The 22,976-nt window shown below is 33.5% G+C and overlaps 2 protein-coding genes across 13 annotated transcripts in view; both read left to right on the plus strand.

The window, feature by feature from the left end:
* The window catches only part of LOC106882837 (receptor-type tyrosine-protein phosphatase alpha), a 60,520-nt gene extending 50,289 nt beyond the window's left edge, over positions 1 to 10,231 (plus strand). For 2 of the 3 annotated variants that reach the window (XM_089361319.1, XM_089361320.1), the window contains 3 exons: positions 177 to 337; positions 1,072 to 1,207; positions 3,338 to 3,536. In XM_089361319.1, coding sequence (XP_089217445.1) covers positions 177 to 337; positions 1,072 to 1,207; positions 3,338 to 3,409 — 369 coding nt within the window. In that variant the 3' untranslated portion in view covers positions 3,410 to 3,536. Of the gene's footprint in view, positions 1 to 176; positions 338 to 1,071; positions 1,208 to 3,337; positions 3,537 to 10,082 lie in introns of those variants that run through there. The other variant, XR_016243927.1, reaches the window with a different exon arrangement.
* A 4,885-nt stretch (positions 10,232 to 15,116) lies between these two features.
* LOC106882836 (uncharacterized) overlaps positions 15,117 to 22,976 on the plus strand; it is a 65,588-nt gene continuing 57,728 nt past the window's right edge. For 3 of the 10 annotated variants that reach the window (XM_089361324.1, XM_089361328.1, XM_089361329.1), the window contains exons 1-7: positions 15,147 to 15,343; positions 15,600 to 15,862; positions 17,605 to 17,806; positions 18,928 to 19,013; positions 19,474 to 19,588; positions 21,383 to 21,419; positions 22,516 to 22,610. In XM_089361324.1, the coding sequence (XP_089217450.1) occupies positions 15,848 to 15,862; positions 17,605 to 17,806; positions 18,928 to 19,013; positions 19,474 to 19,588; positions 21,383 to 21,419; positions 22,516 to 22,610 (550 nt within the window). In that variant the 5' untranslated portion in view covers positions 15,147 to 15,343; positions 15,600 to 15,847. Of the gene's footprint in view, positions 15,386 to 15,599; positions 15,863 to 17,604; positions 17,807 to 18,927; positions 19,014 to 19,473; positions 19,589 to 21,382; positions 21,420 to 22,515; positions 22,611 to 22,976 lie in introns of those variants that run through there. The other 7 variants (XM_089361321.1, XM_089361327.1, XM_089361325.1 and 4 more) reach the window with 7 other exon arrangements.

Below are 22,976 nucleotides of genomic sequence, written 5' to 3' on the forward strand. Positions count from 1 at the left end.
TTATTTTTATTTCCCAGCAATTTCTAAAAAAATCATTTCTTGGTTCAGTTGGTTCAGTAATAAATTAGTATTTAATTGAAAATGAATATTACAATAAATACATGAAGATGTTTCTGAAATTTTCAATTCTCATTTATGAAATAGCAAAAACATTATCATCATTTTATGTACTGCAGGGAAAACAGTTGAGTGTGAAACAGTACCAATACACATCATGGCCAGCTACATCTGCAGTACCAAACAATACTGTATCCTTCTTACATATGATTGAAGAAATTAAACAACATATTCAACAAACACAGACAAATCCAAAAGCACCTATGGTTGTTCACTGCTTGTAAGTAAAATGTTTTCTTATGGTGATTTACTGCTTCTGATGATGATGATGATGATGATGATGATGAATTAAATCGTTAATTGTTCCAATGAAGTAGCATGGCAAAAGCCTGTTATAGCCAGTCATTTCTATCACTAATTTCTATTTCCTTTTTTCCCCCAAGCTTCCCCAATGGAAATAAAGTGCTCTTTAATAGAACTATTATCTTCATTGTTCCTAATTCACAGTCACACTCTCACAGAAGCACCATTTATAACGGATGTTCAAATAGAAACTCTTCACCACCAACAATGGCAGCAGTTCCTAAAATTTGTTTCTATTTTCTAATACTCAACACAATAACAATTTGAGTTACAGAGTCAATCTGACACCCATTTTAACCCTATCACACAGCCCATGGCTACCTTTAATTGTAGAGCCCACTTGGTGGTAAATATTTGTATCTTATCTCGAGTCTAAGAGAATTTCTTGCTGCCAGTTGTCTTCACTTTCTCCTTTTACTAAACAATAATAAAAGACAAGAAGAAAATTACCTCCATTTTCAGGGTTAATTTAGCTAATTTACTGAACTTTATTACTCAATGTCTACACATTATTGCTTAGTTTGTTAGAAACATCAGCCAACTCACCCATAAATTACATCCTGCTGGTGGATAATGTAGTTGTTTATGCCTTTTTTTCTGTCAAATAGACAATTTGAAAATCTCCTTTCATTTGTTTTATTTCGTTAACAGGAATGGTGCCGAACGAAGTGGATTGTTTTGTGTTGTATTTTCTTCTCTGTTATTATTACAAAAAGAAAGAACTGTAAATATTCCATATATTATACGGACTATGCAGTTACCCAGGCCACAGGTTCTTACAGATTTGGTAAGTACAAGCCAAAACCTTATCTTCATTTAGGTTTCTTTTCTATTGCAAAAATCCCATAATCTCAATGATGAAGCCTCTATGTTTTGTTGTCACTTTTCAAACAGCTTGAAAAAATTGCTAAATTTTCCTCAAATTTCAATGTCTTGAACAAGAACACATTCACAAATATAGAACTAGGAATACCATCCCCAAGAGAATGTTGGGATTGTCATGGCTGGAATGTCTTTCATCATAAGTTGACTTGATCAATGATGGCCTGGTACTAAGCACTAATACCTTTTTTTTTTTTTTTTTTTATTCCTGTTAGGTTTCCATTTTAGAAAAAACAGAACTGGAAGAAATATCCAATATTAAAGAATTCTGTTCTATATTTAAGAGATGAGGAATTATGTACATTATTTACATTCAATGGATATTTGTCCTCATCTTGTTTGTTGTTAAGACAAAGTTACGGCTGATATACCCTCCAGCCTTCTTCAGGTGTGGGTGTGGCATATTTTCTGTAATCTTTTTTTTTTTTTTCTTCCAAGTTCTCTCATCAATGAAAGCCTGCCAGAAATTCTATAACACGTTTATTCTATAACTGACTCCAAACACAACAGAGTTAATAATATATTGCATATATATTGAACACTTTCATAGTTTCACCTTTTTTTTTTACTTATTCCATTATTTTGTTGCAATTTTTTAAAACAAATTCCATTGTTATATCTCTCTTATGACTTGTAACAGTCTTTAAAATAACAATCAATAAATTAATTAATCAATTTTTATTTATCACATAACCACTCATACTTTTCCTGCTTTATTCTAATCTACCATATTTTAATAATTTTATAGCACAAAAAATTGTTTTAGATGTAAAATATAGGAGTCACAATTTCATGGGGGTAGAAATTTAATGCAACGGAATATACTCTGAAAAACACATCATTGGTAACCTATAAGCCAAGACAATGGATCAGTCAGTACATATTTCAATTTGCGTACACCTTTCAATTCACCACCATCTCCACCACCACACCTTCACCACCACCATCATCATCTCTCTCCCTCCCTCTCTCTCTCTAACTACTCTCTGTATCACTACCGTTAACTAACTTTTTTAATCACATAATAGATATTACATTCCTCCTACTTCACATCATGGACGCTTCTCTCTCTCTCTCTCTCTCTCTCTCTCTCTCTCTCTTTCTCTCTTTCTCTTTCTCTTGCTTTTCAACTAATCACATGAAAGTGTTAGGGTCAGGCTAAGTAACAGAGCGACAAGCAGAATTATTATAAGATAATTGGAGATGTAAATTCTTCAGCATTTTATATAACCAGAGATGTATGTTTATCATTCAACTACGGTAGTAGTCGAATAATAACTCTTAACGTCGCTTTTTGGTCGCAGTCGGCGTCTTCAAGCAGTCTCACTAATCCAGTTTTAATCGAAATAAAATTTAGTTTCTTTGAATTATGTTTGACTAGTTATAAGCTACATTTAGACATAAAATACTTAAAATCTGGTTCAATAGAAAAAAAGTTAAGAGCAAAAATGTAAAGCCCAAACTGGTTGACTGATGAGTAGTAACGCCTGACATCGGCACTTTGAATCCACACCATTCTTTTAATTTCGATTAAGAATTATTATATTGATATTAATATGAAAGAGAAATGCTAAAGGAATATATTGGTAAAGGTTTCGTAAAATTCTATCCATTAGAAAAAAAAGATATTTAATTTTAATTCTTAAATTTTTGTCGATTTTTTGCGTGGTATTAAAGGGACACAACTCATAAGAACTAATTAATTTTATTACATCTTTAAAACGGCGACTTATCGCTCTGTTCTTGCTTTATATTTTCTTTCTTCGCTCGCAATGCACCTCTCTCTTATACTTCTTTAAAATATCTCTCTCTCTCTCTCTCTCTCTCTCTCTCTCTCTCTCTCTCTCTCTCTCTCACTTCCTCACTCTCTGCTTTTCTTCACTGCCTCACATCTCTCCTCTCTCTTCAACCATACAAAATGGTTGCTCTTCTCTTTTCTGGATATGTTATTTGATTGTAGCAGTTTTCTTATTTATAAAAGTCATTTACAAACATTTTTCATGTTTTTCTTATTTTCAATTTTTCTCTTTTCCAGGACCAATTTAAATTTTGCTATACAGCTGTCATGGAATATATTGACCGATTCCAAGCTTATGGGAATGTATAAATGGACCAAATTTGAAAATGTCATGCTTTATGTACATAAATAGTTTCTGATCTGAACTGTATTATTATTTGTTAGGTAAGGGGACAATTACTGATGAAGTAGAAGACAATGTCAAACTCCCAATCTCTGAAAGATATTATCATTATCATTATCATTATTATTATTATTATTATTATTATTATTATTATTATTATTATTATTATTATTATTATCATTGTTGTTTTTTATTTCTATCATAAAATATATTATTTCCATGACATTTTTTATTTGTCTAGTTTGCTTAACTCATATTAAATTGGATTATTCTTTTTTGTTGTTATTATCATCAGCATTATTATTATTATTATTATTATTATTATTACCATCATCATCATCATCTATTATAATCATCCATGCTGAGGTATGAACAATATTTACAATTTTATATTTTATGTAGAGAAACCTGGAAATGAATGAAGTCAGTTTTATTGTTATTAGTTAGAACTGATTTGAAGACCAGACTAACAAAAACAGTTTGAAATCCTCCATGTTTTTTTTGTTTTTTTTAAATTTCATTTCTTTGTAACACAGAATAACACATTTCACCAACATATATTTGCTACTATATATTATTTTATGGACTTAATTAGTTCACATTTACAGTTTCAGGGGAAGGGTCTTAATCATTTTTTATATCAATTTCTTTTATCAAAATCACCAAAATATTAGCCATAATTCGTCTTTCCTAAATTGGTCATTTTCTAAACATTCTTACACATTTCTTCTTTTTTCTCTTCCTCCTCCTCTTCTCCTTTCCTATTCTTATTCATCTTCCTCTTTTATTTGCATTTAATATTCTGTGGTATTTAGTTACATTCCCTTTATGTTGTGAGTTTGAATCCCTCCAGGGTTGATAATATAAGTACCAGCTATGTACTTGGGATGGTCAATTTAATCGACTATACCCCACTCCCTTTTAAATGTATGTCTTTGGGTCAAGCTTAGAAATCATTTTCACAGTCATTATCATAATTATTATTATTGTTGTTGTTATTATTATTATTATTATTATTATTATTATTATTATTATTATTATTGTTATTATTATTATTATTATTCACAGGTGCTATTGAGCAACAGCAAATTCTTTATGGAGTGAGTCCATGCAAAATTGGGACCACTTCACATTACCTTTCCAATGTCTTCGAAAAAAGGCATGAATGTCCCCACTTCCTATATTCTTTTTCTATAAATATATGGCTTCATGCCTATGTTGCAAATTTATTATCATTATTTCATTTTTTTTTTCTCTTTTATTTATTTATTTTTTGAGAGTGGCAGAATTGCTAGAGCACCAGAACAAAATGCCTTTCCATATTAGTGACAGCCTTTTACATTTTGAGTTCAAATCCCACCGAGGTCAACTTTGCCTTTAATCTCTCCAGGGGTGGTCAATAAAATAAAGTACCCAGTATATATCTCCCACCCTACCCCCTAAAAAGTTGCATGGCAATGTGCCAGTGTAATAAATCATTAGTGTTGGAGCATTGAACAAAATGCTTTGGTAGCATTTAGTTATAACCCTTTATGTTCTGAGTTCAAATCGCAACAGGGCAAACTTTGCCTTACATCCTTCCAAGGGTTCAATAAAATAATGAAATTGTAATGGAGTTGATGTAATCAAACTGTATCCCCCCGCTTCCTTACAATTCATGACCTCTTGCCTATATTAGGAATCATCATTATCATCATCATCATCATCACCATCATCATTGTTGTTGTTGTGTTCATGTTGGTGATGAAGGAACAGTCATGTTCATCTGAACGCATCACAGCTTTGGTTTCACTGTTCTCAGTTTTCATCTTTTGGAATTATTTTCAATCTTGGTAAAGTCCTAGCATTTCCCTGAAAATGATCCAACATACTACTCCATCCCTTTAGAAAATATTGGCCTTGTTATCTCGCTCAAAGAAATCATCATCATCATCATCATCATCATAATCTTCATTGCTAAATCATCATCTTCTGGCAGAGTCAGTAGAGTGCTGAAGAAAATGCCTTGTAGTGTTTAGTAAAGATCCCTTTAAGAGTGCGAATCCTGCCAGGGTTGACTTTGCCTTTCATCCCTTTCGGATGGATAAAATAAGTACCAGTGAAATACTGGGATTTATAGAAGTTACCAATATACCTCTTCCTCCTGCTAAAATGTGTGGCCTTGTGCTATATTTGGACTTTTTTTTGTCTTTTTGTTTTTTTCTTTTTCGTAGCTTAATTGTAAATTTCTCATTGAGTCTGATTAGTTGTGAGTGTGCACCAACGCTGGACAATAAACCTGATGGCTGTTGTAGTGCTTTGCTTCCAATTACCTGCAGAGCCATGTCCAGTAAGGCAGTCTTCTTCTCTATGTTCTATAGACTGACTTATCAACCTCGGCTGCTACATTAATGCTACATTAGGCTTCATGGATACCTTCTGTATTGTAAGATTAATATCCAGGTGTTCTGTAGAATGTCAACCTTAACCCTCCTAGTCAAGCTGAATCAGTAAGAATTCCAGATAGAAGTGAGATTACTTACTTGCTGCATCTTTCACTGGTTTACATGGAAGTCTCAGTTAGAAATAATAATAATTTTTCCAACTTTTTGCATTCTGAGTTCAAATCTTGCCAAGGTCAAATATGCCTTTCATCCCTTGGGGTTGATAAGATAAATTACAAATAATGTACTGGGGGCAATAGTATCAACTAAACCCCTCCCCTTGATATTGTTGACCTTGTGCATAAATCAGAAACCATCATCATCATCATCATCATCATCATCATCATCATCATCATCATCATTATTATTATTATTATGCTAAAGAGTAATTAAATGGCAGAAACAGTTGTGCTAGACTAAATGCTTTATAGCATTTAATTGGATTTCTTTATGATCTGAATACAAAATCCTGTTGATGTCAACTTTGCCTTTCATCCCTCCGGTGTACCAGTAATATACTGGAATCAAATTACATGACTATCGCTCCTTGTCTAAAATGTGTGATTTTGTTCCAATGTAGTAAATCATCATCATTATCATCACCATCAATACTATTATTTTTTATTATTATTATTAGTAGTAGTAGTAGTAGTAGTATCATTATTATCATCATCATCATCGCCATGGTCATTACTATTATTATTATTATTGGCAGATACCACAGGGAGGGAGCTTTCTCATACATCTCTGGTGCTCTTAGGAAATGGATAAACATCAAATCATTATGACTCTTCATTTCTTCTCTGGGTTTGTCCCTTTCAAGTTTCCTATTAGTGTGAGAAATTCTTCAGTGTAATAGAGCTGGGCAAACATGCAGGGCCACCCAGTATTTAGTCTCTTTCCAATTCATTCTGTGAGTTTAAATCCCATTGGAGTTTGCTTTGCCTTTCATTCCTCTGGTATAAATAATATATTCACCCAGTAATTAACTTGGGTAAATTCTAACACTACCCCCCTCCGTTTTGAAAGAATTGGTCATGTGTTTAGTCAAAAGAAACCATTAAAAGATTTTAAATAAATGTTAAAATGATGTTTTGACAATATCTGCAGGCATTGTTTTACTTCCAATTATGTCAGACAATATATAGCTGTTCAGTTTGAAAGTAAAATGTCAAGTAATTTGAAAGTAATAGCTGGTAAAATTACAAGTCAGCTTCAAAAATGTTTTTAAGATATATGTGTATATATATATATATATATATATATATAGCACAAACTTTATATGAATATTTATTTCCATAAATTTTATTTCTCTCTCAAAAACAATTTTTCTTTCCTGAAAAAGGCCATGGGATAAAAACAAGTTTGAACAATCTACAAACTTCTTTAGGTTTGGAATTTTGACAATTTTTACATTTTCTTTTAATGTAAAAATGGAACTGCTAAAAAATACTGGATTTTTATCAGCTTTCTGTATTCTTTCTTTTTTAATAACTTAAAGTGTCGAATAATATACATACATAAATACAATACACACACACACATATATACATATATATGTGTGTGTGTATTTTTATAGAATATATATGTTTATGCATACATATCTATGTGTGTATATATATATATATATATATATATATATATATATATATATATACACACACACACACACATAAATATACTTATAATTAAGCATATCAACTCATAATTAAACAGATATATAAATAAAATAGATGTATAAGAAGCATAAATAAAAATACAAAACATGTATATTACATGTAGACATGTAAAAGGTATATAGATATATAACACATAAATAGACATGTTCTACCTACAGAAATATAACAAATGAAAGACTGCTGTATAGGAAACGTACAAAGAATAAACATATGAGCAGACATGTGATGGTCATATGTATGTACATATCAATATCCATGTAATACACATGTAGATGCATAATAGGCATAAATATACATACATATATATATATATATATATATATATATATATATATATATATATATATATATATGTATGATAGACATTTAAATAAACATGCAATATGCATATAAGTACTCTGGATAATTCTTCATATCTTAGCTATTTACAGTCACTAATTATTGTTTCAATTATATAAATATCATGTTTTATTGTAAGGCTTTAATGATCTTCACACTGTTTTATTTTTGTTTTTATCTTCTTTTTTTTTCTTATTTTTTCTTTTTAGTTATGCCTTTGCAAACATCCCATCTCATTCCTTAAATTCCTATTCCTTTATTCCAAAACCGCCTCTTTCTATTCAGGAGGAGATTATTGTACATAGCATCTCTTTTAATTCAGTCTATTATTAAGATACATAACTAGCTTGAATTTTAAGTGTGCTGTTGAGATTCTTTAATCTGACCAGAATATATCAAATCTGATAAACCTTTGCATTAAGTGCCAACTTGATTATTATGGTCCTATGTATTGCTTCAACTTCATTATTTGAGCTGATCTTATCAACTGCTGATTTTCACCTCATAATTAATATCATCTACTACTTTTTCATTCATAATATTCATTTATATTTGTTTGTTTCAAATTTCACTTCATAAAATATTCATCTTTAGCATTTAAATTACAAAGGTTAGGTGTACAGTGACTTCAAAGTTTTGATTCCCTTGCCATCATCAGTCTTTTGATGGTAAGCAAGCTGAAACTTCAAAGTCACTATCAACTTTTTCCTTTTAAAAATTAATAAATGTATACTCTACAAAAAAGTATTGAGTAATCCCTCAGTTTAATGTTAAATGGTTTTTATATGTAACTTCTCATAAAAACAAACATTAATATGTGTGTGTATTTATATAAAATATACACACACACATATATATATTTGTATATATGTGTGTGTGTGTATACATATATATGTATATAATATATACATGTATATATTATATATAATATATATATGTATACTCTTGATATAATATATATATATATATATATATATATATTATAATTCTTATATGTGAAAAATGCTTATTCTTCCTGGGAAAATTTAATTTTACTGAAAACACAGTCACTTTTATTTTGAAGATTGTAGGAATGAAATTTTATTTTCATATTTGAAATAAATCTATGAAATGGCTTGACACACTTTTCCTTTGTAAATGTCACTGAAAAATGCAGTTAAATGGAAACTGTACAGAAACTTTTCTCTTTTAAGTTTGAAAATACTTTTGCAGAAGTTTTCATTTTGCCATTGTACAATGCATATTGATGACTCAATGATTTTTCAGCTTTAATAAAGACTTTTTTTTTTTACATTGAAACAAATCTGTAATTAATTGTATTTAGATAATCATTGCAGAATTTATAATTATTTATTTTTATTTTTATAATTTCTATTATTATTATTATTATTATTATTATTATTATTATTATTATTATTATTAAGGCGGTGAGCTGGCAGAATTGTTTGGATGCTGGGAAAAATGCTTAGCAACATTTCATCCATCATTACGTTCTGAGTTCAAGTTCTGCCAAGGTTGACTTTGCCCTTCACCCTTTCAGAGTCAATGAAATAAGTATGTTACGCACTCGGGTCAATGTACTCAACTAGCCCCCCCCCCCAAAAAAAAATTTCAGGCCTTGTGCCTACAGCAGAAAGGATTATTATTATTATTATTATTATTATTATTATTATTATTATTATTATTACTACACACTTGTATATCTTCCACAAACATTTTTTTAATATATATTGCTGCTTAAATTGATGTTAGTTGTAAACTCTGAGTTGATACAACATCTCTGAATTCCTACATATTATGCTGCTGAAAATGTTTTTCAAGCTTTTAATGATTTTTTTTTTTTTTTTTAAATTTTTTTTTTATGTTCAATAAAAATGCAATAAAAATGAACATTTGCTGATGAAATTTGCAACACAATATTATTATTTGTAAACTTAAGGGCTTTTTTATATCGAAAATATTTCAATAAATTTTACATTGCTGAATTTTTTATAATATCCATCAATTCTATATAATAAGTTTTTATTTGAATTTATTTTCATCATTACAATATCTGTATTGTTAACATTTCTTCAGCTTCGGCTTCAGTTTTTTATTTCTCTATTATTTGCCATTATCTTCACATCACAAATAAATATCATGAACATTGCTGTATAATATTCTTGACCATTTCACTTCCATTTTATTTCGACTAGCAGAATCAACAGAAGTACCTACATTTAAATATGAAATAGAAGAACTTCTTATCTATAAGGGGCTCAAAGCATGAGCTAGGCTGTAGTGGTGAAACAAACTGGAGAAAAAAAACATAAGTCTGAGGGCAAATTATAAATTTATATTGAAGGTACTGATTGCTGTTGGTGTTCTTGTTTTGTTTTTTGTTGTTTTTTTGTGTGTGTGTGTGTTTTATAGTGTCCATACTCTGGAATATACAGGATGATCAAGGCTAATCCATGAAACGCTGTTATCAAGGACCACCAGGAAAAGGAATAAACCTCATTTTGTCACGTTCCATGACAGTGTCTCAGTCAGCTTATGAACTTTTCAGCCAACTTTGGTACAAGCTGTCAGTGTAATTGTTTTATAGCTTAATTAGTTCTCATTTCCCCTTTGCCTTTTATATAGAGAAGGTTTATTATTTATTTATTTACTTGTCTTTTGATATCCATTCACAACTGTCTTAATTTTTATAACATATTTTCCCTAAAACTTTAATTTCTAAAACAATTAAGACAGTTGTGAATGGATGTCAAAAAATAAGTAAATAAATAAATAATAAACCTTCTCTATATAAAAGGCAAAGGGGAAATGAGAACTAATTAAGCTATAAAACAATTACACTGACAGCTTGTACCAAAGTTGGCTGAAAAGTTCATAATCTGACTGAGACACTGTCATGGAACGTGACAAAATGAGGTATATGTAGCCAAACACATGGAAATCCTGAAAAACTCACATGTACCAGGAACCGAACTCCAGAACAGAGATTCCTGTTAGCATTTTGGGAACTGCACAATAGTGAGAATAGCAATAATTACACTACAGCTGGAAATTGATTGCTAATGAGAGTGGGAGATAACTCGCTATCTTTTACCCTCGTAGCCGACAGGTGGCGTGGCTGAAGGAGGACAACACAGCTGGAAGCCAATGACCAGCAGCAAAGGAAGATAATCCCCATTATTTGTATCTGTACTGTTTCCCCCTCCATATTTAAAGAGGCCATAGGTTAACAGGTCTTAGGGTGTGAAGATACACCATAAAGGCACCCTTTATGAAACCCAAGGTAACATTATAAACCGGCCTTCACCAGTAATATAGACTGCTCTACTTCTTAGAGTGTGCTTCTCTAGAATTATGTTTTTCTAAAAAAACGATATATATATATAGCTGAAACTTACAGAAAAACAAAAGACAAAGACAGGTGTATAAACAACAAACAGGTGTATTAGTTTAATGCTCGAGAAGGCGAGAAAGTCTTTTAGGTTTTGAGCCTATGCTCTTCAACAGAAAGGAATTCAAGGCCAGATAACTCACCCTCAATCCTATTTGAGAGTGATGGACATTGCTGTTTCACTATTTTTGTGGCTTATCAACACCACTTCCCCTCCTGGGTTGAAGGCAAGTCAGCTAGCCAGTTCAACGGCTTATATGCTCATGACTTGTAAAATCATGAGCTGGTATGTCCAGAAAGCCATTGGACTGGCTAGCTGACTCGCCTTCAACCCACAACTGCTTTTACTTCATACGTAAATTTTCTCTTAGATATGCAATTTCTGGGCATACCAGCTCATGATTTTACAAACCATGAGCATATAAGCCATTGGATTGGCTAGCTGACTCATCTTGAACCCAGGCAGGTAAGTGGTGTTGATAAGCCACAAAAAATGGCAAAACATCGATGTCCATAATTCTCAAATGGGATTGAGAGTCAGTTGTCTAGCTTGTCCATGGCTCTAAGGTGTTTTAAGACTGCGACACGAGAATTATATACTCTGCTACGCCATTGCAGCCACTGGAAAATGCACATAGCATATACATTTATATATGTATTTAACAATATTTATTATACTAGAGCTGCTTTTACTCCATATATATATATATATATATATATATGTGTGTGTGTGTGTGTGTGTGTGTATATATATATATATATATATATATATATATAGTATGAGAGGTTTTGGTATCCAGAAGACCCAAAAAGCAGGTAATGCTATGTAAGTGCTATGGAAGGACTGCTGTTAAACTCCCAGTTTAATGATAGTTTGACTGAGGAGTCTAAGGTGGGTCATATGTGAGCATGTATATGTTAAATAACAAGGCCAATGCAATATATTTCTAAAGAGAAAGGTGGTCTTACAGCTGTTTCAGGAAAATAAATGATAACCCATCATCAGAGAGTTTCGATATAAGGACTTAGTAGAGTTCATTATATAAAAAGTTATTTTATTTTCATATATCCCTTTATACTTTCTGTATTACTCCCTTTCCAAAATAACTTTTTATATAATGAACTCTACTAAGTCCTTATATCGAAACTCTCTTAACTCTTCTCTGATGATGGGATAACATTTATTTCCCAGAAACAGCTGTAAGACCACCTTTCTCTTTATAAATGTCCTAGAAATATCACATTGCCTTAATCTTGTTATCTTATTTTATTTAATATATATATATATATATATATATATATATATATATATATATATATATCCGCTATATCAGAAATCTACAATTACTCCATAACTACCGTCTCAATTATAACCTGGAAGCCCTGGTAATCCATTACAGCGCTTACCTAGCGTACCTAGTCATTTAGATCACCTGTGAACTAAATCCCCATACTTTGTATATATATATATATAAATGTTCAATTTACAAGGAAAGACCCAGAGGAACAATTACAAGGTAGCCAAATGTCACATAAGCACCTAAGAAATTAGTTATCACACTTGCGTGAGAGTTAATTCCGAGAAGTGAGACGTGTTTTGGAGAACATAAGAATAATGGAAAATGGAGACAAATGCTCAAGATGTTATTTATATCACCATATCACCGACATATGTTTCAATATATGCTTTAAAATAAATCCAAGAGGAAGAATAATGTGGAAAAATACATCATTCTCATCAGAGAGGATATAAACAACAGTGAGCATCAATAAGTCCTTTTTACAGATGGAGATGCACTTGCATAGCAAGTGATCTGATCTGAGATCGTGTGCTACAATTGCAGCGTGGAGGGTGTTTATAAGCCATTTAAAAACACACAAAAACCCTTAGATTCACTTCAACATTTAAATTTAATTTGCCAAAATATTTTCGTCGCTTAGAGACCGCGACTTGTTCACTGACAGTCAGTGTACAGGTCGCAGTGTCAAAACAAAAGCAAAGACAATGTTTCCAATTTGTGTTACATCAAGGGAATGGACTGAAGCCAGCTATAAAGTTGCATATTTGCTTGGAAAAAACAAAACAAGGTAAGCCATTCAACGATGCAGAACTCATAAGGGAATGTATTTTAGAAGTGGTAGGATATATAGATCCCGATAAAGTTAACAAATATAAAGAGGTGCCTCTTTCAAGAAGGACTAATACAGATCGACAGCTATGGTGCCTGAAAATGGAGGATTTGTTGCACATCTTAAAAGAGTAACCAAAGAACTAATTGTGTTTTACATCAACAAAATCTCTGTGCAAAATCTGCCATCTTAAATGACACTTTGTATTGTAACCTATTTTCGAGTAAATGCCCTGAAGCATCGTCAATTTTGAAGCATATTGATGATGCATAACGGATTAATGTGGATTTGCCTTATCACTCAAAAGTTCGCTGGTTGTCGCAAAGGAAAATATTGATCAAAATTTTGTCTTTACGAAGGCAAATAATTGACTTATTCAAAGAAAACAACAAACATTGTGATTTATTAGATGCAAATTTTAACAGAGATATTGCATTTTAATGTGATGTAATGTCAAAACAAAACGAGTTAAACATTTCGTTGCAAGGCAAAAATAAATGTATTTATGATATGTGGCAAAAAATTCGGACATTTAGAGAAAAAATTGTCATTTTTTTCAACTTCGTTTTGGCTCAAAACTTTCATCAGAACACTTTCCTCAGCTTACGAAGGTAAGGAGTGAAAACGAAGAAGATATCTTTGAATCTTTTGAAGAATACGAATTAGTTGAAGAACATAATAAAAGATTCAATGATTTTGAAAAACATAACATCGCTCTGAAACTTGCTTTTCAGCCTCACTTAGTTAATGTATCAGAGACTCCCGAAGAGTTACAAATGGAGCTTATTGAAATGTCTGAAGATAATATCCTGAAATCTTTGTTTGACAAGAGGGAAAATCCCATTGAAATTTGGAAAAATGCGGTAAAAGATCCTCGTCTTTATGAACATGCTCGCCGACTGATTTTCTGCTTTTCTTCAACATACTGTTGTGGACCCATTCTCGTACTTGATGCAAGTCAAGAATTCGCTGAGAACGCAATTGACAGATAAGCATTTGGAGGACAAATTGAAACTAAGAACCGCCATTTTAGAGTCTGATATCAAAATGCTTTCTCAAAAAAAAAAAAAAAATGCAAATTCAAAGAAGTCATTAATTTGTATAAAAAGTACCTCCTTGCCTAGATTAAATATTTGAAAATGTTATATTCTCGATGTTCATAAGCTGTCTTTTTAATAAGATCGTTATTCATTTACTTATTACTTGTATACAATGTTACTTACTTAAAATATTTGAAAATGTCTTGCTTTCGATATCATTCATTTACTTATTATTTGTATAAAAGTACTTAAATAAAACATTTGAAAAGTCATGCTTTCCATTTCTACACACCAGTCTTTTTTTATTATTAAATTTACTAATAAATTACTGAGGGGATGAAATAACTAAAAAAAGAATAATAATTTGTTCAATGCGGCCTCAATGAGGGATTGTCGGGAGGCCTTCCTGCACCAAAAGGTTTCCAATCCCTGTCTCAGAAGACAGCCGCACACACACACACTTGTATACAGACAAATCTTCAACTACACAAAACAATAACTTTGCATATTTTTTGTATATTCGTATCTGAAATGAAACTTCTCAACAAAAAAAATGCATTTTTCAAGGAGAGGTGCAAAACTGCATTAACCCCCAAATTTCAACAAACTACACACAAGTATCCCCAACAATTCAGTAGAGTCGACATCTTCACCCTTGTGTGTGTGTGAGTGCGCGTGCGCATGCATGTGTTGGTGTGTGTGTGTGTGCGCGCGTGCGTGCTCGTGTATGTCGGTGTGTGTGTGTATGTACAGGCCCGTATCTTGGTATGTCGGCGAGTGTTTGGTGATCCGGGTTGAAAACACGGTGAACAGCAGAAGAAAGCTTTCTTTTTCTCTTCTCCAGTTGCTAACAGCTGGTCGCTAACAACAAGTGTCTGTGTGCGACGACATAATGCAGGTCAGTGATTGGCAATAGTTTTTGTTATTAGTTTGAAAACAGGTAAACAGAGGCAAATTAAATAGATTTGACTACTTTGTTGTTGGTTAAGCTTTTAAATGTTTGACTTGTTAACAATTTCCAATGATTTTATATATATAAAAATAATTCATTTATGTAAATATTTTAAAATGTGTCTTGGTGAGAATAAGAGACACAAGTCTGAGTCGGGAAACGGTAAAGAATCGTTTTAATATTTCCTTTTATAACATTCTAGATATGAATGCAAGTACAACAGAAGGTTAAATCGAATTTAGGATTTGCCAGGTATTTAACGACTCTGCAAAACCGAAGTAATTGAGTGAGATTCGAACACAAACGATATTATTAATGCCACATTTTGTCTGAACCCTAATTGGTTTGCTGCAGTAAAAGTTTGTTTTCTCCAATTCCTCGGCAACTTGAAATGATTTCGTTTAAAAAAGCGGCCACAGATTAAAAACATTGAACAATTATTCTAAGCACATGGAAAAATATAAGGTTTGTAGCTGAACATTTTTGTAGATTTATTTGGTAAATATTTCTGTGCATAACAATATGACTTTGAATAATTTTGAAAAGGTCTTCAAACAGTTTTCAAAATAAGAATCTCAATTTTAAAAATACTTTTGACAAAAACGGAAGAAAATATTGCTATTTTCAAGTTATCCCTCGTCTTGGCTGTCATTTCGAGCAGTTTAAAATGAAAAATGTCTGAACGTGTGAGTGATGGGGTGTGTTGTCATGTAGACGGACATAAATACATGTGTATACATCTTTTTTGTATGCATGTGAGAGAGTGAATGCCACTTAGACATACATGGAAAAAAAAATACGTACATGAGAACACACACCTTCTCTCTCTCTCTCTCACACACACACATACGCGTACATACACACATACACGTACATACACCTTTCACTTTCTCCTCGGGTTCACTTTAAAACAAAAGTAAATAAATAAATAAAAATTATGGAAATTAACGAACAACATTGACATTTCGGCAAGTCAAAACAAAGGATGGTCTCACACACACACACAATATGTATGTATATATATATATATATATATATATATATATAGTAGCTGCTTTCTGGTATACGAGTAAAGCCATTGCCAGAAAGAATCATTGAAATGAGTCATTGGTGATGCAATGTGAGGCCGTTGTATGACTTTTGAACCTGGCCAAAGATTTGCCCATTTTGTTGCCTAATGTACAGCTGTGCTGGCTGGCAGAGGGGACAGGTGCCACACCATGAAGTCTTTCGGCATGCCTTTTCAATCGTCTGACAATATTTGTGTGTATTTGTATAAAAATATAAGGGGTGGATGAAGCTCCTATGTTTAAGAAAGTCGTGAAGGCAATCTATCTTGGAGAAGGTAACTCTGAATTCAAACCCTCCACTGCTGTTGTGGTTAACCTTTGTCTGGACAAGGACTGGGAGAAGGACACACTCTGATAATAATAGTTGCAAGTGAAAATGCACCCAATGATGTCAACCTCTTTTTGGATCGTGCTTTGTAGTTTAGGGAGTGCGGTTAGTTTAGAAAGCATGAAGCAGGGGTATTGCTTGAAAGGAAAAGGAAAGGAGCATCTTGCATGTCCATGGCTGACTGAAGCCAAAAAAAGACACATTCAAACAATAAAAGTTTGATATGAATACTGAGGTATCCCAGTGGGAGGCCATTGCAAAACCGAAAGAGTCATCTACGAAGCTAAAGTGGTAGCAGCAGCAGCTTTCCCAAGGACTGCTACAGCAGCAGTCTTTGGGAGTATTAATACCAACAGCAGCAGCATCACTAGCAATAACAACAACAGCAGCAATCCCTTGTTGACAGAGTAACAAAGTCTTTTCCTCTTCCATTTTCAAGAGGGGCCATTGGCCAACAGGTTTTAGGGTTTGAAGAAACACTGTAAAGCTAAGTGCTTTATGGACTGAAACCCAAGGTAACCGTATAGACCAGCCAAATCTATCTTTATCTATCTACTCTATAACTTCTTTTGGAATATTGGTTGAAGCGATTTGCAACCTTTGTCCATTATCTCATGAGGATCTTCCTCTCCCTTGGGATCTTGTTCCATTTTGTGTTGGCCTTTTACTCTGGGACATTTTTCTGGCATATGGTTTGCATAACAGACATAAAATGCCATTGACTGAAATCAGTAAATAGCAAAACACTGAAATATCCATTTGCCAAATAAATAAATTAAACAATTAAAATCTTTTATTTCTTTTATCAGACAATGAATATCAAAGCTTCAAATGAGTGTGAACTATGTAAGGTATTTGGTACAAGGTCAAAGCACATTTTATCATCTTTTATAAGCAAAAATAAAAAACCAGTTATACTTACTTCAACTGGAGAAGTTAAACCTTTATCTTTTACAAAAAAGAAAAAATTACCCAGATATAAAGTTTTTCTGAAAAAGTTGTCTGAAACCTGTAAGTAAAACAAAAATATTTCTTTTGTTTTTTGTAACTATTTTGCAATATGTTATCAATTTACTTCAAATTTGAATAGATAAGAAGTCTTGACTTTGCCACCATCACCATCAGACCCTGCACTGATAACTTTTCCTCCAATTCTTCCCTCCCAGAATAACAATTCCTTGGCATCAACTATATCAGTATCACCTAGCTGATGGGGAGGGGCTATGCAGGAGAAGTACACTGCTTCTTCATTGACACAAAAATCATTATTAAAAAAAGATAAAATAAAATAACAATTAAAATATGAACATACTGATAGTCCACTGACTGAAACTAGTAAAAGATTCTTGTCATATATAGTTCAGGTGATGTTACCAGCAGAGGTAGGAGCTCTCTGAACTTTGCCCAGCCTATTCTTATTCTAGCAGCTACTCTCTCAGAGCATCCACCCCTGCTACTGACTTGGTCACCTAGGTAACGGAAGCTATCAAGTACTTATAGTTTTTTCCCCTGGCATTTGATAGAGTCTATTTTCTGTACATTTTTCCTATTAATTGTACCTGTGCACCTTCCACACACAAAAACTATTTTCCCTGTTAACCTTCTGATATTGCTGCACCTCTCATGTGTTCATAGTTAACACCAGGTGTATTTATGGAGTTTCTACCTACACCTTTACTACAGATTGAGTTGAGCCATCTACCTGAAGGGATTTGTGATTTGTCTGCTCTCCTACTTACTAAGACTTTCGTTTTTTGCCAGATTAACTCTAAGGCCCTTTGATTTTAGACTTTGCTTCCATCTCTGAAGTTTCTTCTCCAGTTCTGGAAGTGATTCGGCTTATATATATATATATATATATAAAAATGATGTGTGTGTGTGCACGCGCGCATGTGTATGTGTTGTATTTCTTTGGATTAACTACCCTCCTGAGTGCATTACACACACACACACACACACGAACATGTCTTCATCTAGAGCTAGGTTAGTCATTTAAATAAGTTCCTGTAATAATTATATTTTAAAAATCAGAATATAATCATGATGCAAATTTATGACACGATATTTGATTGACAATTAGATTATAAGAAACGAGTCCATTGGTAGTGTTTTACGTGTCTTTTAATTTATAGCTGAAAGTAATGCCCCGAGCAGTAAAGAAGAGTTGGGGGAGAACACAGAGAAGACACAACAAGATTATCAATCAAATATTACACAAGTAAGAATTACTAAATACTTACATCTTTCTTATCTGCTGTCACTCTCAATGCTACCATAAACCTCTGTTGTCCCCTACACCACTCCTATATCTCTCACAATCATTTGCTACAGTCACCTCTATCCTGTCGCTAACCATCTTTCTTCACACTCTTAAGAAGCTTCCTCCTTTATACCTCCCCCCCCCCCTCACTTTCCCAATCAGTCCAATCCTCTCTACCATTTCACCTGTGTTCTTCACCCCCCCCCCCAACTGTACTTTGAAAGTATGGTCTCAGCACGTCTGCACTTATCCTCTTTCACACTTTCTCATTCTAATCCGATATCTCTACCCCTCTCTTTCTCTCCTTTCTTTTCCTACTGGGGAAATTAATAAAGAATTTTTAAAATACAAGAAAAATTGTTCTATTTCATACATTGACTGATTTATTATAACAGTTCAATTTTACTTTGATCACCAGGTAAAAAGTACTGCTAAGTCTTTGATTGAAGCAGCAGAAAAATTATGTATGCCAAAGGGATTAAAATCTCCAGCTAAAACAGGATATACTGCAACTCCTCATCAAAGTATTCCTAGTGAGTTGTATTTCTTGTTTTTATGACAGTCATCTAATAAACTTAATATTCAGAAAGGATCCTCTATTCTATTGTCATTCATCAATTTACTAGATTCACAAATCAAATTGCATGAACCTTTTTTGATAGCAATCCACCTGAGACCATCTCCACAAAAATATCCATCTTCAAGTTCATAGAATTACAATGAAAATTTCATTAAAACATGAAGCACATCATGGGAGAAAGGGAGTCTTCCCTATGTGAACCCAATAGAGGGACTAGCTGTTTGTGTTGACAGTTGTATGATAGATAAGGCAATTAAGGATATGAAGACAGGGACAGCCCCTGACCCATTAGGAGTCACTGCTGAGATACTTAAAATATCTGGCTGGGTAGGATAGAGTCCAGTCACCCAAATAGTTAATCAGGGTATTCAGGAGGGTGTCATCCCCAATGACTGGTGTAGCAGCATTATAGTCAGCTGCCACAAGGGTAAAGGAGATGCCTCAGGTAGAAGTAATTACAGAGGCATCAAGTTGCTGGATCAGGTCATGAAAGGGACAGAAAGAGTTATAGCCCAGTTAATTAGGAGCAGAATCGGATGAGATGAAATGCAGTTTGGCTTTGGGCCTCAGAGAAGCACTGCTGATGTTATCTATATAGTCAGACAACTGCAGCAAAAGTATTTGGCCAAGAATAAACCAATGGTATTTGTTAACTTACAGAAAGCCTTTGACAGAATTCTCTGTTGTATGACATGGTGGGCTCTGAGGAAGTTAGGGGAAGACGAGTGGCTTGTGAAAGCCGTACAAGCCATGTACAGAGGTTCTGTCAGTAAGGTGAGAGTTAACCACGAGTATTGTGATGAATTTAGTGTAGAGGTAGGCATTCATCAGGGTTTGGTTCTCAGTCCCCTCCTATTCACAACAGAAGAATTCAAGACTGGCAGCCCCTGCTCTTATAGCAGATTCTGTAACAGAACTAGAAAAGAAATTCCAGGTGTGGAAACAAAAGGCCTTAAGGTTAACTTTTAGCAAAGACTAAGGTTCTAGTAAGCTAGAAAACAGACAGGACCCTTCCTCTATCAAGTAAATGTATAAAAGGTCTAGGAAGGAACACCAGTACAAGCTATGACACAAGAGCTACAATGGAATAATAAGAAAGTTTCAATGTACATGTGCAACAGAGCTTTAGTGTCATCATCATCATCATCATCATCGTTTAGCGTCCGCTTTCCATGCTAGCTAGCATGGGTTGGACGATTTGACTGAGGACTGGTGAACCAGATGGCTGCACCAGGCTGCAATCTGATCTGGCAGAGTTTCTACAGCTGGATGCCCTTCCTAATGCCAACCACTCCGAGAGTGTTGTGGGTGCTTTTACGTGCCACTGGCACAAGGGCCAGTCAGGCGGTACTGGCAATGGCCACGCTCAAAATGGTTTATTTTACGTGCCACCTGCACAGGAGCCAGTCCAGCGGCACTGGCAACGACCTCACTCGAATGTTTTTTCACATGCCACCAGCACAGGTGCCAGTAAGGCGACGCTGGTAACGATCACGCTCAAATGATGCTATTTACGTGCCACTGGCACAGAAGCCAGACAACTGCTCTGGCAATGACCACGTTCGGACGGTGCTCTTAGCGCTCCACTGGCACAGTCTAACACCTTCTATTCCACTGTTCAATAAAAGATGTTTTTAAGAAAGAGATTCTAATCCTCCGTCCCCCTCTCTCTCTCTCGCCCTTTCTCTCTCTATCCCTCCCCCCTCTCTGCTGTTAAACTTTATGATTATCTTTTCTTCCCTTTCAGGATCTCCAGGATTAGTAAAGCTAAAGGATACTTGGCAGTAAGTGTCATCATCATTATCATTATAATTTACTGCATCATCATCATTGTATGGGGGGGGGGGGTGCATGGCCTAGTGGCTAGGGTGTTGCACTCATAATCACAAGATCACGGTTTCAATTCCTAGGCCAAGCAGTGCAGAAATATGAAGCATTATGTTAGTCTTTTAGTAAGAAGTGTTGCCATCAAAAAATTTCGTAGAAGCTTCAACTATGTTTCACACATGAACCTGCTGGTTAAAATTCCTATATTCAGGTTTCATCCGTCTCTTTTAAAAGCTTCCTACCATGGCATATGTCTTAATGGAACTCCTTCACCCAACTCTTTGATAATTCTACTGTGTCACAAGGTTTAGTTTTGTTCCTCACACTCTTCCTACCTACTTGCCATTACCTCCCACAATATCTACCCCTATGTAAGCATACCACCCTTTATTCTTCCAGAGCCAAGTGTCAGCCCATATTTAACCTTGACACTTCAAACCTGCCCTGACTCCATTAACACAAATCTAAAAAAAACATTTTATGTGAATTCATAAATCTTGTCTTCTTCCACTCAATCACTGCTTGTATTAAGCATCATACATCCATTGCTAAATTATTATTAACATTACAGCACCTAAATTATCAATATACAAAGGGACAAAAAACTATTGGTCTTCTTAAATTATTTATATTTAAGGGTTTGATGTAAAATATTTATTTTCTTACCTATCTATATTTATGGGCGTGAGTGTGTGTTCTAAATACCTAACAATCCACAATATTAATTACAATATGAATGTATACAGTAATTTTATTCAAACACAATCTTAGAAGTTCATCTAAGTTTTCAATGTTGTTATTTTCTTCCCAGAAGGGTGTAGAGTATTTGAAACAAGAAGAATTATTAACAATAAATGTTGTAGAATAAAAGAAAGGTTATTTCACAAAATTAGGATAAAGTGTTTTATTTTTCGTATTTCATTGAGTAAACAGAATATGGCTTTCGAATATGTGACAATTTATTTCATACTAATTATTCACTTTTGGTTAACTTGTGTATGTTGTTTGATGGAAATATATATAAAATTTTCTATGAATAAATTTTTCTGTTAGATTTTCAGATCCTGATATTCAAAATGCAGATAATCAAGATGCTTTAAATCAGAAAGACAAATCATCTGACCTATTCCCTAAGTTGGATTCGTTAAGTTTGTTTCAATCTATTTTATTTAATTTGTTAAAACTTTATAAATTTATTAGTTAAATTTAGTTGATGGAAAGTATGGAAGCCTAGCATACATTACCATCATTATCATTGTTTTAAGAGCCACTCTCCCATGCTTGCATGACAGGTGCCCTTCCTGTTGCCAACCTTCATGTGTTTCTAACGAAATTAGTATTTCCTCTTAGCTGGACATATTTTCATGGAAGATTGAAAGTGAATGAGTCCACTTGCATGATGCTGATGCTTGTTTATCAGATGAGGCCAAGACAAGAACTCACACTCGCATGCACACTTCACATACGTGTGTGTGTGTGTGTGTGTGCTGTCAGATGTTATCCATAAATCAGGA

The sequence above is a fragment of the Octopus bimaculoides genome, chromosome 13 (genome assembly GCF_046866305.1).
Source record: "Octopus bimaculoides isolate indiv1 chromosome 13, ASM4686630v1, whole genome shotgun sequence".
NCBI classification, from domain to species: Eukaryota; Metazoa; Mollusca; class Cephalopoda; order Octopoda; family Octopodidae; genus Octopus; species Octopus bimaculoides.